The sequence below is a fragment of the Paramisgurnus dabryanus genome, chromosome 19 (assembly GCF_030506205.2).
Source record: "Paramisgurnus dabryanus chromosome 19, PD_genome_1.1, whole genome shotgun sequence".
NCBI lineage: Eukaryota > Metazoa > Chordata > Actinopteri > Cypriniformes > Cobitidae > Paramisgurnus > Paramisgurnus dabryanus.
Genome location: NC_133355.1, coordinates 21,205,678 through 21,218,957, shown reverse-complemented (window position 1 = coordinate 21,218,957; position 13,280 = coordinate 21,205,678). Strand labels below are relative to the sequence as shown.

General features: G+C 38.6%; 1 protein-coding gene and 1 non-coding gene across 7 annotated transcripts in view; one reads left to right on the top strand and one right to left on the bottom strand.

The window, feature by feature from the left end:
- Positions 1-2,508: 2,508 nt before the first annotated feature.
- Positions 2,509-2,582, top strand: trnai-aau (transfer RNA isoleucine (anticodon AAU)). Its single transcript has one exon. It is a non-coding gene; the product is annotated as a tRNA-Ile (tRNA).
- Positions 2,583-5,798: 3,216 nt separating this feature from the next.
- elmo1 (engulfment and cell motility 1 (ced-12 homolog, C. elegans)) overlaps positions 5,799-13,280 on the bottom strand; it is a 108,912-nt gene continuing 101,430 nt past the window's right edge. For all 6 annotated transcript variants that reach the window (XM_065292581.1, XM_065292611.1, XM_065292601.1 and 3 more), the window contains 4 exons: positions 10,078-10,185; positions 9,910-9,992; positions 7,115-7,192; positions 5,799-7,030 (listed from right to left, as the gene is read on the bottom strand). In XM_065292581.1, coding sequence (XP_065148653.1) covers positions 6,830-7,030; positions 7,115-7,192; positions 9,910-9,992; positions 10,078-10,185 — 470 coding nt within the window. In that variant the 3' untranslated portion in view covers positions 5,799-6,829. The remainder of the gene's footprint in view (positions 7,031-7,114; positions 7,193-9,909; positions 9,993-10,077; positions 10,186-13,280) is intronic.

Genomic DNA, 13,280 nt, shown 5'->3' with positions numbered 1-13,280 from the left:
TTTGTTTAGGTCATTTCAAATGTCAACATTGGCGTTCAGAGATCACGCACCCTGCCTTTATGTGACTGACTACCTTTTTCATGGTTTTTTTCTAGCGTAGCATCCCATCCAGGCTGTGACCAATAGGTGGCAGTATACTCCAAGTGTTTAAAGCCTAATGTCCCACATGAATCTACTGAATCTGTATTCACAGAGCCACTTACCTTTTTTGGTATGAGAGAATGATACTCTATTTTATAAGCCTTGGAGGCTTCTGGTTTATTCTGTGTGTAATGGACACCTGTGAACCCTCCAGGATCTGAGTTCTCTTAAATTGATTTTCTCAAACCTCACATTTCTCACAGTCTCCAGTCCCCTTGGACATGCCCTGAAGCTACAGCTGTCTCTACACCTTCGCTTCTCATTAACTTTCTCAGCACATCCACAGTTTTGACCTCCTGTAGCTGAACTTTCTTTCTCACAGATCTATGAGCTGAATTCAGAGTGACTGCAAGGCATGCCACAGCTAATACATATACACCCTGATGCTGCAGTTTCTGCTGAGTTAAATATAGCAAGCTTTTGTTTTGTCCCCTGCTGTTGGTACTGTATAGTGTTGTTTTGTTGGTCCACAAGAGCCCATGCACATTCAACTATCTCAGCCACAACAGACTGAAAACAGGTGACATCATGAATGTGAATGTGGCCTTGTCCAAGATGGAAAACTGCACTCAATTGAGTCTATTTTTGTTGCACACAGCGCAGTAGCAGTATATAAATCAGTATTAATAATATGAATCCTGTGGCAGGTAGCATAAACTGCTTAGACTAGTCTTACAAAATTTTTTAAGGCACCTCTTGTCCGATTCACGTTTTTACATTTCCTTTGGTGTGTAAGTGTGTATTAGTACATGTTAATGAAATGCAAAAGGTACAAACCCCAAAGTAAACGATGACGCGAGTCATCGTTTCCAACGTAAATCTCTTTTCTTGGACTACAACAAACACACAGATTGTAGGCAACAGTTTACTTCCTAGGATTGGTGATGTAGACAAGACCGACATTATCATAATTCCTCCCGCTTGGACTCACAGCCTGTAAGTTAACTCCTGTTAGCATTGCATTGTGACCAAATATTTCAAACCATAGACTGTAAAAAAAGATGGACGACGCGACGTCGCCTCCCTCCATTGTAATGAATTGAAGCCAAAAATGTCCGACCATGGTCGCCGCCATGTTACGTAAAAACATCAGTTTGGAGCCAGGGCATGCGCAGAAGGAATCGTCCGTGGAGCCAGAGGCGGAGTCGCGGTATCAAACTTCCGCCCAAACGCTCGCGCGACCAATTCAACCACGCATCAAATAACTGGCTAAAATGAAAGTTATCACAAAAATGAGCACTTCAACATGTATCAGTGTGATAACAACTATTTAAAATGACTAAAACCATCTTTCGGAAACTTTTATTGGAAGTGTTTGTATGGAGAGGGCGGGGTTATGACTTGTACTGCAGCCAGCCACCAGGGGGCGATCAAAGAGCCAGAGGCTTCACTTTTCAAGACTTATGAGGCACACCCGTTTCAAACATGGTAAGGAGCGTCACATTTCCGGCTGACGTCAGAGGTATTCAGGCCAATCACAACGTACAGATTAGCTGGCCAATCAGGGACACAGAGCTTTTTAAATCTGTGCATTTCAGGAAGAGAGTGAAATCTGGCCTATGTTGAAAATGTTTTTTTTTTAACCATAAACCATGCAAAACACATTGTATTAGACCAAATACACAAAATAATGTTGTTTTTTTAGCAATGAAATAGGTGCACTTTAACTTAGTAGCTATGCAACTGGCCACTGGTTTTGAGACTCAAACTAAGTATTTATCACAAAACAGGAACCCTACAGAAGGAGCGTATGGCCCTTGTGAACCAGCCACAAAATTGTGAAAGTCAATTATTTCTGCCCACTAGAAGTCCAGGGAGACCTTAAGATGTCTTTTGGATTTTTCTTTTTCCCACACAGATTATTCTTCATCTTTCCTTGAGCTGTTCATCTGAGAAGGGTTGTGGGCCATTGGGTCGAATTTCAGCGGATGAATGACCTAGAGAAGACCACTGAAGCCCAGTAATGACTGTGAGGGATACAGATAAAAAATGCCATGACCAAAAAAGGCTTTCGTAGATTTTAAGAAACTCAATGGGGCTTTCCTGGGCAGGGATTAGACTAGTCCTAGACTAAAATAAATGTAAGAGGTGTCCCAACTGAAAACAACTTGCACTGACATATCTTAAAATACATCAGTACCCTATGTTTTGCCTCACAAGTAATGTTTTTTTATATTTCCTAATGGCCTATAGTCCTGGCTTAAGCTAATGCCTGTCCGGTAGATGCCCTTGGCTTGTTCACAGACGTTTTTATATATATGATTATTGTGTTAATTTCACGCGAATTTCATCTCCAATCGAAACTGAATGACTTACCGACGTTAGAGCTTGACGTCATGAAGACATTGGGTTTTCACACGCACACGTGGCCGGTTAGCTCAGTTGGTTAGAGCGTGGTGCTAATAACGCCAAGGTCGCGGGTTCGATCCCCGTACTGGCCAGTTTCCTTTTGTGTTTTTCTAACAGTTTATAGAGTGTGTATGCAATAGGCGTTTTATAAAATAATATTTTTCCGACTTAAATTTAAATTTACAATCAAGTAACAAATTGGCTTCATAAATCACTTTTAACATAGACTACCGATTTGACGTTTTGATGGTGTTGCGATGAATGTTTATATCCATTGCATTTACATTTCATCGTTTTTGATGTTTGCTTTAATTTTGAAAGAAAAGATGTATTCATTAGTTTTTTAAATGCTTGCAGTTTAGTAACTGTTTGTTTGTGGTGTGTAACTGTATGTCTTCCAGTTAAACCACTTTTAAGATGTAGCTTGACGCCTTAAAAATGCTATGCCGTCGAAACACAATATTGTAATTTTCAGTACTTTGTCGTGTCTACAGTCTGATTAAACTCAGATTCACTTATCTATACTTAAAAGTGTATTTGTAAATGTAGTCACTGCTCATGCGCAGTTTGCAGTTCTGCCTGCAGGTGGAGTTGATTTGATTATTGGCAGTGGTAAAGTTGGTTTTATGTTTGATATTTTTTTGATATTCAAATGCAAACTCTCTCTCCATTTCACGTTTTGAGCCCAAACTAGCATAAATGTACATAAAAAAAGGTCCTCTTTACAGCACAAGGCTTAAAATCAAAGAAAAAAATATAATATTACTATAATAATATTAAACTTATCAATTAAACAGTTAAACCAAATGATTTTATGACATCGTACCAACACATAAATGTTCCAAAAATGCCCCCTTCATAGCACAAGAGTCTATTAGAGAAATATTCATTTTATACCTTTGTTAGTAATTTAATTTTTACATTTTAAATACATGTAATTCTCTAAATGTCAAACCAAATGCAAATTATGCAGAACAATCCCCCCTCATATAACACATGAGCTATTTGAGGCATTTTCCATAAGTAACATTTGATATAGATTATTTTATCCCTTTAAGTCCATTAAACTCCAATAGCATGTCAAACCAACTGCAAATACTTCAGAATAATCCCCCCTATATGACACAAGAATGACCATTTAAGGCAGCAAATATTTTTTACAGTATACACTTTATGGGGCAGTTTCCCTGTTTCTCAGATTTTTTCCCCCAGGTTTTACATTAATCTAGGACTAGGCCCAGTTTCCTGGACAGGGCTTATCCTAGTCCCAGACTAATATGCATTTTTGTCCTAAATTTATTAATATATAAAATATAATAACTATTGAATCTGCCCCCAATATTCTATTGACTTTTATCTGCTAAATAAATTGATGAAAATAAAGAATTTTTGGCATATCATGACATCTTTTTGGGGGATGTATGCCACAATCTGTGTGAATCAAATAAAAGGCATTACAAAATAAAACTGCTTTTTGAAGAAACCCCCCCCCCAACCAAATAAAAGGTTACAAAAACTGCCTGTGTCATATTTCATCTGAAAAACAAAGAAATGATTTTGCATAAAGACAATGAGACCTATTTTTAAGAGCATTAAGTTGTTTTTAGTATTGTGACTGTTTAATGATATAAGCACCATTTCTCAAGAACCTTCTATAAAAACTACATAATTATAATTAATGTAACACTTTTTGAAATATCCAGTAAATTGAATATGTTTTGATCTTGCTGGTGGAGTTAGCAAGCAACCAATTTTTGTTGAATTTATGAAAAAATGAGAAGCCTCAACATAAATGGCTTTTAATATCTAGTTGTAAGGGTACATTACCTGTACACTTGTTTTGGCAGAGCATCATGGGATTGAATGAGTGCACTCGATAATGTCCACTATGGTTTCGGACACCACTACAATTGCTGTCCCTTTAAACAGTGCACTATAACTGTAAATGGGGCCATTTCAACAATGGTGCAAGAAAAAATTAGGTGAAAATTGCAAAGGAGAAAACAATAGTGTAATGACCCCTTATTATATATACTTCCAACCAAGAAAATAAATCAAATTCATGCTACTGGCATTGGATGCAATAACAACCGTCTGTTGAGGCCACAAGTGCCAGACTGAGGCAGTAAAAAGGGAAAGATAATAAACTGGAGAACAATACAGACAAGCTGTTTACTAACAGTTTGGATCCGATATTACCACACGGCTGTGAAAATCACTGAAGAGATGCTTTTCTTGTCCTCATCTCAATTGTTTGAGACAGCAATGGTCAGTGACTCTGTTTGCGGTTACTAAACCAATGCCTTAAATACTCAAGTATGTACTGTATTTCAAACAAAAATGACCATTTCTTTTATCTCATAAAGATTCCCACCACATCATTTATACAGGAAGTATCAAAATTAGTTAATAATTAATATACAGTGTTGTTCATATGCACTGTGTTAGTAGCACAAAAGGTTGTGGGTTTGATGCAGGAAGCACACATAAAATGTATACCTTAAAAAGACACTGCACTTTTTTTGGAAAATATGCTCATTTTCCAGCTCCCCAAAGATGTTAAACATTTGATTTTTACAGTTTTGGAATCCATTCAGCTGATCTCCGGTTCTGGCGGTATCACTTTTAGCATAGCTAGCATAATCCATTGAATCTGATTAGACCATTAGCATCGCGTTATAAAAATAACCAAAGAGTTTGGATATTTTTCCTATTTAAAACTTGACTCTTCTGTAGTTACATCGTGTACTAAGACCGCAGGCTGCAAGAGGTGCAATGATATTACGCAGGGCCCGAAAATAGTGCCTTGCTATTGAAAGTTACCAAGGGGACTATTTTCGGCTGCTTCATAATATTATTGCGCCTGCTGCAGCCATGGTACGACAGCAAGTCCTTGATTATTACGCCAGAATGAGAGTATAGTTCCTAGCCATCTGCCTAGAAAATTGCAATTTTCTGTCGGTTTTAGTACACGATGTAACTACAGAAGAGTTAAGTTTTAAATAAGATAAATATTGAAACTCTTTGGTTATTTTTTAGCGCAATGCTAATGGTCTAATCAGATTCGATGGATTGTGCTAAGCTATGCTAAAAGTGGTACCGCCTGACCCAGAGATCGGCTGAATGGATTCCAAAACGGTAAAAATCAAATGGTTATAGGGGAGCTGAAAAATGAGCATATTTTCCAAAGAAGTGGAGTGTGCCTTTAAATGCACCATTAAGTCGCTTTAACAAAAAACATACTAAATGCATTAAATGTAAACAATGAACTCTAATTGTAAGGGGACAGATTGAAACTGAGAACAGTGTTGAGGAATCAATCTTTAATGTAAACAGCAGGATGTTGCGTTCTTAAACCTATAACAAACATCTGAGGGGAAAAATAAGTCAATTATAATAATAACAACAATACCCAGTCTTAAATTAAATTAATGAAAATTCAAATGAATTTAAAGGCCCGGAAAAATAAAATTCCACAAAATGTATAATACTGACTACTTGGCAGCAATCACAAATATCACAAAAGTTGATACTATACCAGCTTACAAAAACAGAAGCTAAATATTGCTTTGGAATGTTACAGCAGTCTGCCAGGAGTCAGGGAAAGAGCTGTATCTACACGCCTGCGTTATAGTCGGATAATCGGATGTGTGCACAAAGCAGGTTTAAGACATAAAAAGGCAACCTCCTGAATGAAGCTGCCTATTTAACAGTCTACAGTATATGAGACATGAATGGGATACTTGGGAGAAATCGTCGAGAACAAACTTGGACTACGCTAACATTAGGTTTATCTTCTTCTTGATGTTAGTAAGCTGCCTCTTGTTGGAGTGCTAGCGATGTCCAACTTTGCTCCGGGCGATGTACCTTCCTGCAGAAAACGCAATTCACTCGAAATTGATAGGCAAGTGTACAACCATTCATACTGTAATGAACTCTGCAGGATGGTAGATCGCTGGCAGCAGGATTGGCTACCGCTTCCCTAGACTCTCAACAGGGAGCATCACATGCCGAACAGCCTGGAATGAAATGACACGTTTCTTTTTAACATACAGCAATTTAAGCCAGAGCAAGTGAGATGTTATAATGCAACCCAGTTTGAAGAAATGACTGTGACAGGACTACGTTGGTTTAAGACCTGAGGACCAGTTTGTGTGCCGTGGTTCTTCAACCAGACCAGATGGTTCATAGAGGCCTTGCAAGCCAAGTCCATTAAGTTCAGGAAATCCGTTGCGGTGATGCGCGTTAGTGAGCCAAGTAAAAGTTGTCCTTTTTCCTAAGCGGTTCTTGTTTGTCTTCCAGTATGCATTTAAGAAAAAAGTCCGTCCAGTGAAGCGGATTAGTTACAGTCATACACAAAGTCATAATTGCTTGGCTCTTTGGGTATAGGGGGAGGAACTTCAGGGATCTGGATGTTCTCCAGGTCTAGGAGGCGGAGCTTCATCTCCATGTTGAGGAGAGTGTCCAGGTCCGAGCGAGTGAACTCACTGGTCATCTCTTTCCCCAGCAGTGCGTTCAGCCCATCTGTCCACACGCAGTACTGAAACACAGCCAGACGACATGGCATTAAACCACAAAAAGTTTCAATCGCACTATCGAGACTATTCATTTGGCAGTGGCTCACCTCATGCTTGTCAGGGGCAATGAAGTTTAGATACTCATCAGACTCGTAGAGGACAGAGAAAGCCAGCTCCAGGACCTCCTAAAGGAGAGAGAATTGACACCGTCTGTCAAATGCTAATGGGGCGGCTGTGTTTGTGTGCCTCCTACTGCGTGACTTTTGGAGATCTTCTCCGAACATATTACGACAGCAGATGGTCCAATCTGGTGTATGTGTGTGTGCGTGTGTGTGTATGTATGTATATTGGTCTCTCCTGCTGGGCACCGAGAGACAGCGGTGAGATGATCTAAATGCAAAGTGCATACATACTTTACTGTAACAAGATCCTTCAATTATTTCAAAGACTCGACTCTAAACGGAAAATACATGGAGATGTTTTTGGGGAAGTATCCAATTTAGTGCATTCGGTTCTAACCAATGCAAGTTCCAAAATAATGACTACTTCTTGTGTAACTGGGCACAGCTTTTTCTAGCATATGGTCAATAACCAGATGTCACTAACACACCTTTGATACCCAGGCCTGTCTACAATCCACAGTCCCAAGGCATTTCGCCCACAGATGCTGCTAAGTATAAAGTTCCAAAACTAATATTAGCATAACTACTACTACAAACCAAGCTGTCTCAGTTGGCTATCCATGGCCTCATACGTTGATGTATTACAAACTTTCTCAGGAAAGAGGAAATTGTGTGCAAGGCTATGTAAGCATCTTAACTATTGTGACAGGCAGCTCTGGAGCTAGTAATTGCACATATAGGCATTCTGTATATACAGCCGAAGAAAAAAATGAAGAGACCACTTTAAGATTATTTTAATTTACTATTTATAGGTATGCGTTTAAAGGCGGGGTGCATGATTTTTGAAAAACGCTTTGGAAAAGGGAGTCAGGCCGAGTACCAAAACACACTTGTAGCCAATCAGCAGCCAGGGATGTGTCGACTAACCGGCATCGTTGCCTGGGCTGTGTGTGGCGGGTTTATCAAAAGAAGGTCCAGGTTCTATTGGGGTAGGGGCGTGTTTGTTTAGGTGATTTCAAATGTCAACATTGGCTTTCAGAGATCATGCACCCCGCCTTTAAGTAAAATTAAAATTTTTGTTTGATTCTGTCAACTACTGACAACATTTATGCCATTTTATTTGCATTAATTTATAGAAAAAAAACTCAAACCAGGCAAACTTAAAGGAACAGTATGTAAGAAATGTATATCAATGAATCATAAAATGGCCCTGATATATCACTAGACATTAAGAAATCATTTTCATTTCAAATACTTATATCACTGACAACAGTGGTCTGGCCAGGATATTGTCATTTTAAAAGTGGAGTTGCAGCCCTCAACTAATGTTTATGTTGTCATTTTGTGCATTGGCCACCAGTTGTGTAATTGCAGTACCAGTTTTAGCCACAAGTCTTGTGATTGCAATACCAGTTTTGGCCACAATCCTACATACTGTTCCTTTAACAAAAAATTCAGTTTTCAGATGTGGAATACTTGATCTTTTTTTTTAAACAAGACACTACACTTTAAAAAATGCAGCATAAGGTTAAAACAACTTGGTTATGCAAGTCAATTATTTTAAGTTTTGACCTGTGATATACTGAAAACTACAGCGCCCCTAAGGTGACATTGGAGTAAAAAAAATCTATAGTTTAATGTGCAGAATTTTTTTTTAAGTTTAGTTTCGCATGCTCACGTAAAAACTATCGCGTGCTCACCTGAAACTATCGCCCCTGCACGTATTTTAGGAACAATAAAATTTTTGGATGAAATTACTCTAATTTTTAATCATATTTTTATGTGTCTTGGCATCCTCACAGTCTTACTTCAATTGGTCAAAAAAAATGTAATCAATTCAATTGGTAACACCTAAAATATGTAAACATTTTGAACGTAAATTGTTGACTTAAAGTGCAAAACATTTTTAGGCGTTACCAATTGAAGTAAACTTTAACTTTTTTACAGTGTTGCTGTTGGGTGACTTTATTGTCACTCCTGAGGTTTGCTTTTGTTACAATTCAACAGACACTGTACCGGAATGGCCACAATACATGTAGAAATGATGATAAACAGCAAAACTGGAAAGAATCTTTAGTTAAAAATATTTAGTCTACCACAAGCAGTTATTTTCAGTCTGAATTGAATTAGTATTTGCATCATTTATAAAAATGTGGTTTGGCTGCACTAATCTACAAATCATGTTGAAACTCCAACCATTCAACCATCCAAGGAATCATTAGATGAGACCTTCATCAAAGTAATCGCAGACTAAATCACTGTTGATCCCTCACAACCTGCCCCCAAAGTGTCTTAAGGACTTTCCATCCCTAGAGATGCGATTCTAAACAATGAGAAAAGTGCTCATGATTTCCCAAGTCAGATTCCTCACACTGCCACCTGAAGTAATAAAAATGTGTCCTTAAAAGCATCAGTAATAGCGATGCACATTACTTTCGGTGTCAGAGTTATCTAAACGTCCGGACCAAGGGGAACGCGGCTCTGTTCGAAAGTTCCACCGGCTCGATATCCCGTCCTAAAGTTTAATCAATTTTGTCAACAGGGAGTCATTTTTTACAGTTGTCGCATGAATCTGACATTGTCTTTGTTCTGTTGGTAGAAGAAAGAGTGACTTTGAAACTGAAGTGAGCTGATGTATCATTACTCACAGACCTGCGAGGCATAACTAATGCATCCTTTGTCACCAAGCCGCCCACCGACGCATCAAAGGAAAATTTGATCTTTTGATATTCAAGAGCATTTTTTGCTCTCCTTCACCAAGCACGCACGAAAGGACTCACCTTGTTCTGCTTCAGAGCTCCCTTTTCCTTCATGTGCGGACAGTCTTTACCAGTGACAACAGCTTTGATATCGGCCACAGGAACTGGCAGAGCGAACAAAGGATGATTAATGAGTGTGGGCGTGGCTATATTAAATCCGTCTTTTAAAAAAGCGAAGCTGGTACTCACGTTTGTCCTGCAGGGAATCGTGTGGTACTTCTCCCTGAGGGCTCTCCTCCAGATCACCATAGTGCAGGACTTTATGATTCGGAGACAATCGACAGTACCAGAACTTATCTGTAAAAAAAGCGTAAAACTGGGTTAAAAACCTCTTTTTCTATATGAAGATAGCAGAAGTTATCGCTGCTTGTATACAGCGTACATGCTTATGGATGGCACTCGAACCTGATGATTAAATCCAGATGGTAATTGTTAGGTATAGCAGTTTGGCAAAATGGCAACATTGTGGAACGTAAGAGCGTTCAGCACTTATCCTGCTCATAAGCAGACCCTAAGGGATAAGAAGTGTGCCGTAAACAGCTCGAACATTGCTCGCTTTCTATACCGTCAGCTCAATAGGGTGTTTATCCACCACTATGAATGTGCGATGAACAACTAGCGGATATTGCAGCCAACAACCATCTGTGAGCCCATTCTGAGATGTCAGAACAGATATGTGCAGAATGATTTAAAACGCATACGGTGCCATGCGCGTGATGAAAAAGAGGGCTTTCATTATCGATTTGCTGAGTTTCATCGCTAGCAGATGACAGACACTATGGTCGAGAGAGACAGTGATATAGGTGGGGAAGTTATTTTGATGAAGCCTGATGAATGTGAATGATGTGTATCTTTATAACCAGTAAGCACAAATAGAGTAACACTCGATGTGTGTAAAAAATGCCATTTGCTTGTTGGTACAATTTAGATTTAGTCAACTTTAAAGAGCACCCATTTCAATGCTAAAACAAGGTTATTTTGTGTATTTGGTATAATTCAGTGTATTTGCGTGGTTTATGCTGAAAAAACACATTATTTTACACATACCGTACATTTTTGTAACTCCAGATTTCACTCTCTTCCTAAAAAACACGGATTTGAAAAGCGATGTGTCTCTGATTGGCCAGCTAATCTGTACATTGTGATTGGTCTGAATACCTCTGACATCAGCTGAAAATGTGACGCTCCTTACCATGTTTGAAAGATTAGATCACAATGCAATGCTGACAGGAGTTAACTTACAGGCCGAGAAATTATGATAATGTCGGTCTTGTCTTCATCACCAATCCCAGGAAGTCAACTGTTGCTTACAATCTGTGTGTTTGTTGTAGTCCAAGAAAAGAGATTTACGTTGGAGACGATAACTCGCGTCATCGTTTACTTTGGGGTTTGTACCTTTTGCATATCGTTAACATGTTAATACACACTTTAAGCCCGGTATACACTGTGCGATTTTAAATAGTTCTACAGGATTTTTTCTTGCCACACTGTGCGATCAAGATCAGAGTGAAGTCCATGTTACACAGTATGATCTCAATTTCCATCAATGTCAGACTGTACGAGTTTAAAGACGTTTAAAATCGGACGCATGCAAACAAACGCATCCGTAGTTTTACGTCATCGATCGGTGACGGCCGGGCGAACACACGCTAAAGTGAAGGCTAGCAAACCGAAACAACATGTAGCGTTCATTTTAATCATGACTTGTCTCCAGCATAAAAAGAAGAAAAAAAACGTAGGAGACGAGTACCTGGCATTTTTATTTCCAGCGCGTATGTCCACCTGTTTTTTTTGCTTTGTTTTTGTCACACTAATTGCGTCATCGGGTTCTATGCTTCTATTGGTTCTTGATCTGCCGGTTGTCATAGGGAGATGTCACACAACAGGATTGTCTCTCAAAATTTTTGACACTGGCAGAATTTGGTCGGAGGATAATTTTGATCGCAACGGTCATGAATCGGCTGTCTGTGAACACGTCAAACTAGCGATTAAAGGCGTTCTAAGCGAATCTGCGAGACGTTAGTTTTTGTTGACGTTTGAATTGTTTTCAAACAGACGGAGCGTAGCTAACTCCCCCTCCCTTCCATGCTTTCATGAACGCGCCCAACCCCTACCCCCAAATCCTTCTTGTTGTTTATTGGCTGAAACACTTTGTTATGGTTTCTGGCCACTATGTTGTTATTGCCGTTTGTGAAGCCGGGGCTGTCTACAGAGATCGCGTTTTTTTACAGTTTGATCAGCGGACAGGCAGCAAGCAGATAGTGGGGAGATGTTTGCTGTATGTAACAAAAAATGTTTTATGGTCTAAAACGCGTCAATTCGCTTAGAGCACCTTTAAAGACTGCAGATTTTAGCCTAGGATTTCAGGAATCTTTTAGGATTTCAAAATTTGTCCCAGACAGCTAAATCGTGACTGAAATCTCAAGAGTGTGCACCGGGCTTTACACACCAAAGGAAATTTAAAAACGTGAATCAGACAATAGGTGCTCTTTAAATAAAATGCATTTTAACTATTTCTACATTTCACAATTCTACGTTTTACATCTATGGAGTCAGACTTTGTGATTTTTTGTTTTCTACATAAAATCATCTTACATAATGTAAAGAACATTGAGTGAGAATATAACCTTGATATTTTTAATATTGAATGAGTAAGGTCATGTCAAAGATTGAATTAATTTGAAATCAATGATCAAAAAAAAAATACTGTCAAACGTACAAGAAGCATGCATGTAATCCAAAGTGATGTGAGAGTGATTGCCTATTATAACTAGTATATTCAAATCTCTAAAACAGAACAAATGTATAAAATGTTTCTGAGAATCAAGGTCAAAGAAATGTCATTTGTACATTTTTCTGAATGTTTTTCCTTCAGGCAACCTCTGCAGTACTTTCAGGTTAGGAATCGGACAGCTCATTTTTTAAGCCGTGAGGAGAGAGCGCTGCTATGGAGGAACAACAGGGAATACAAATGTCAATGTAACACCTGTCACAGTGAAAAGCCACAGGTGCATTTCTGCTACCATTATAGAGCGCTCCTTAAAAGCTTTTTGAGAGTAAAGGCCGCAGACCAAAGCAATCCTCTGACATTGGGTTATCTTCAGATTAAGATATCTGAGATTTGTCTGCTTCATCTGTTTGGGAACCTTATGTGAAAACAACATTTTGTGTTAATCCCTCATAATAATTTACAGGATAAACAAAATAGAAAAGATTGAATGATACAGATTCATGAATTATAGTCGGAAAACTAAATTACTTGGTTATGATATACAGAGTAATAAATGAGGATTTGGGTAAATCCAAGAGATTACGAGAATCAAAGTTTGATTTCAATCTTGAAATCAGTCAATATCAAATATATCAAAGGTTATTTTTCATATGTACTTTAT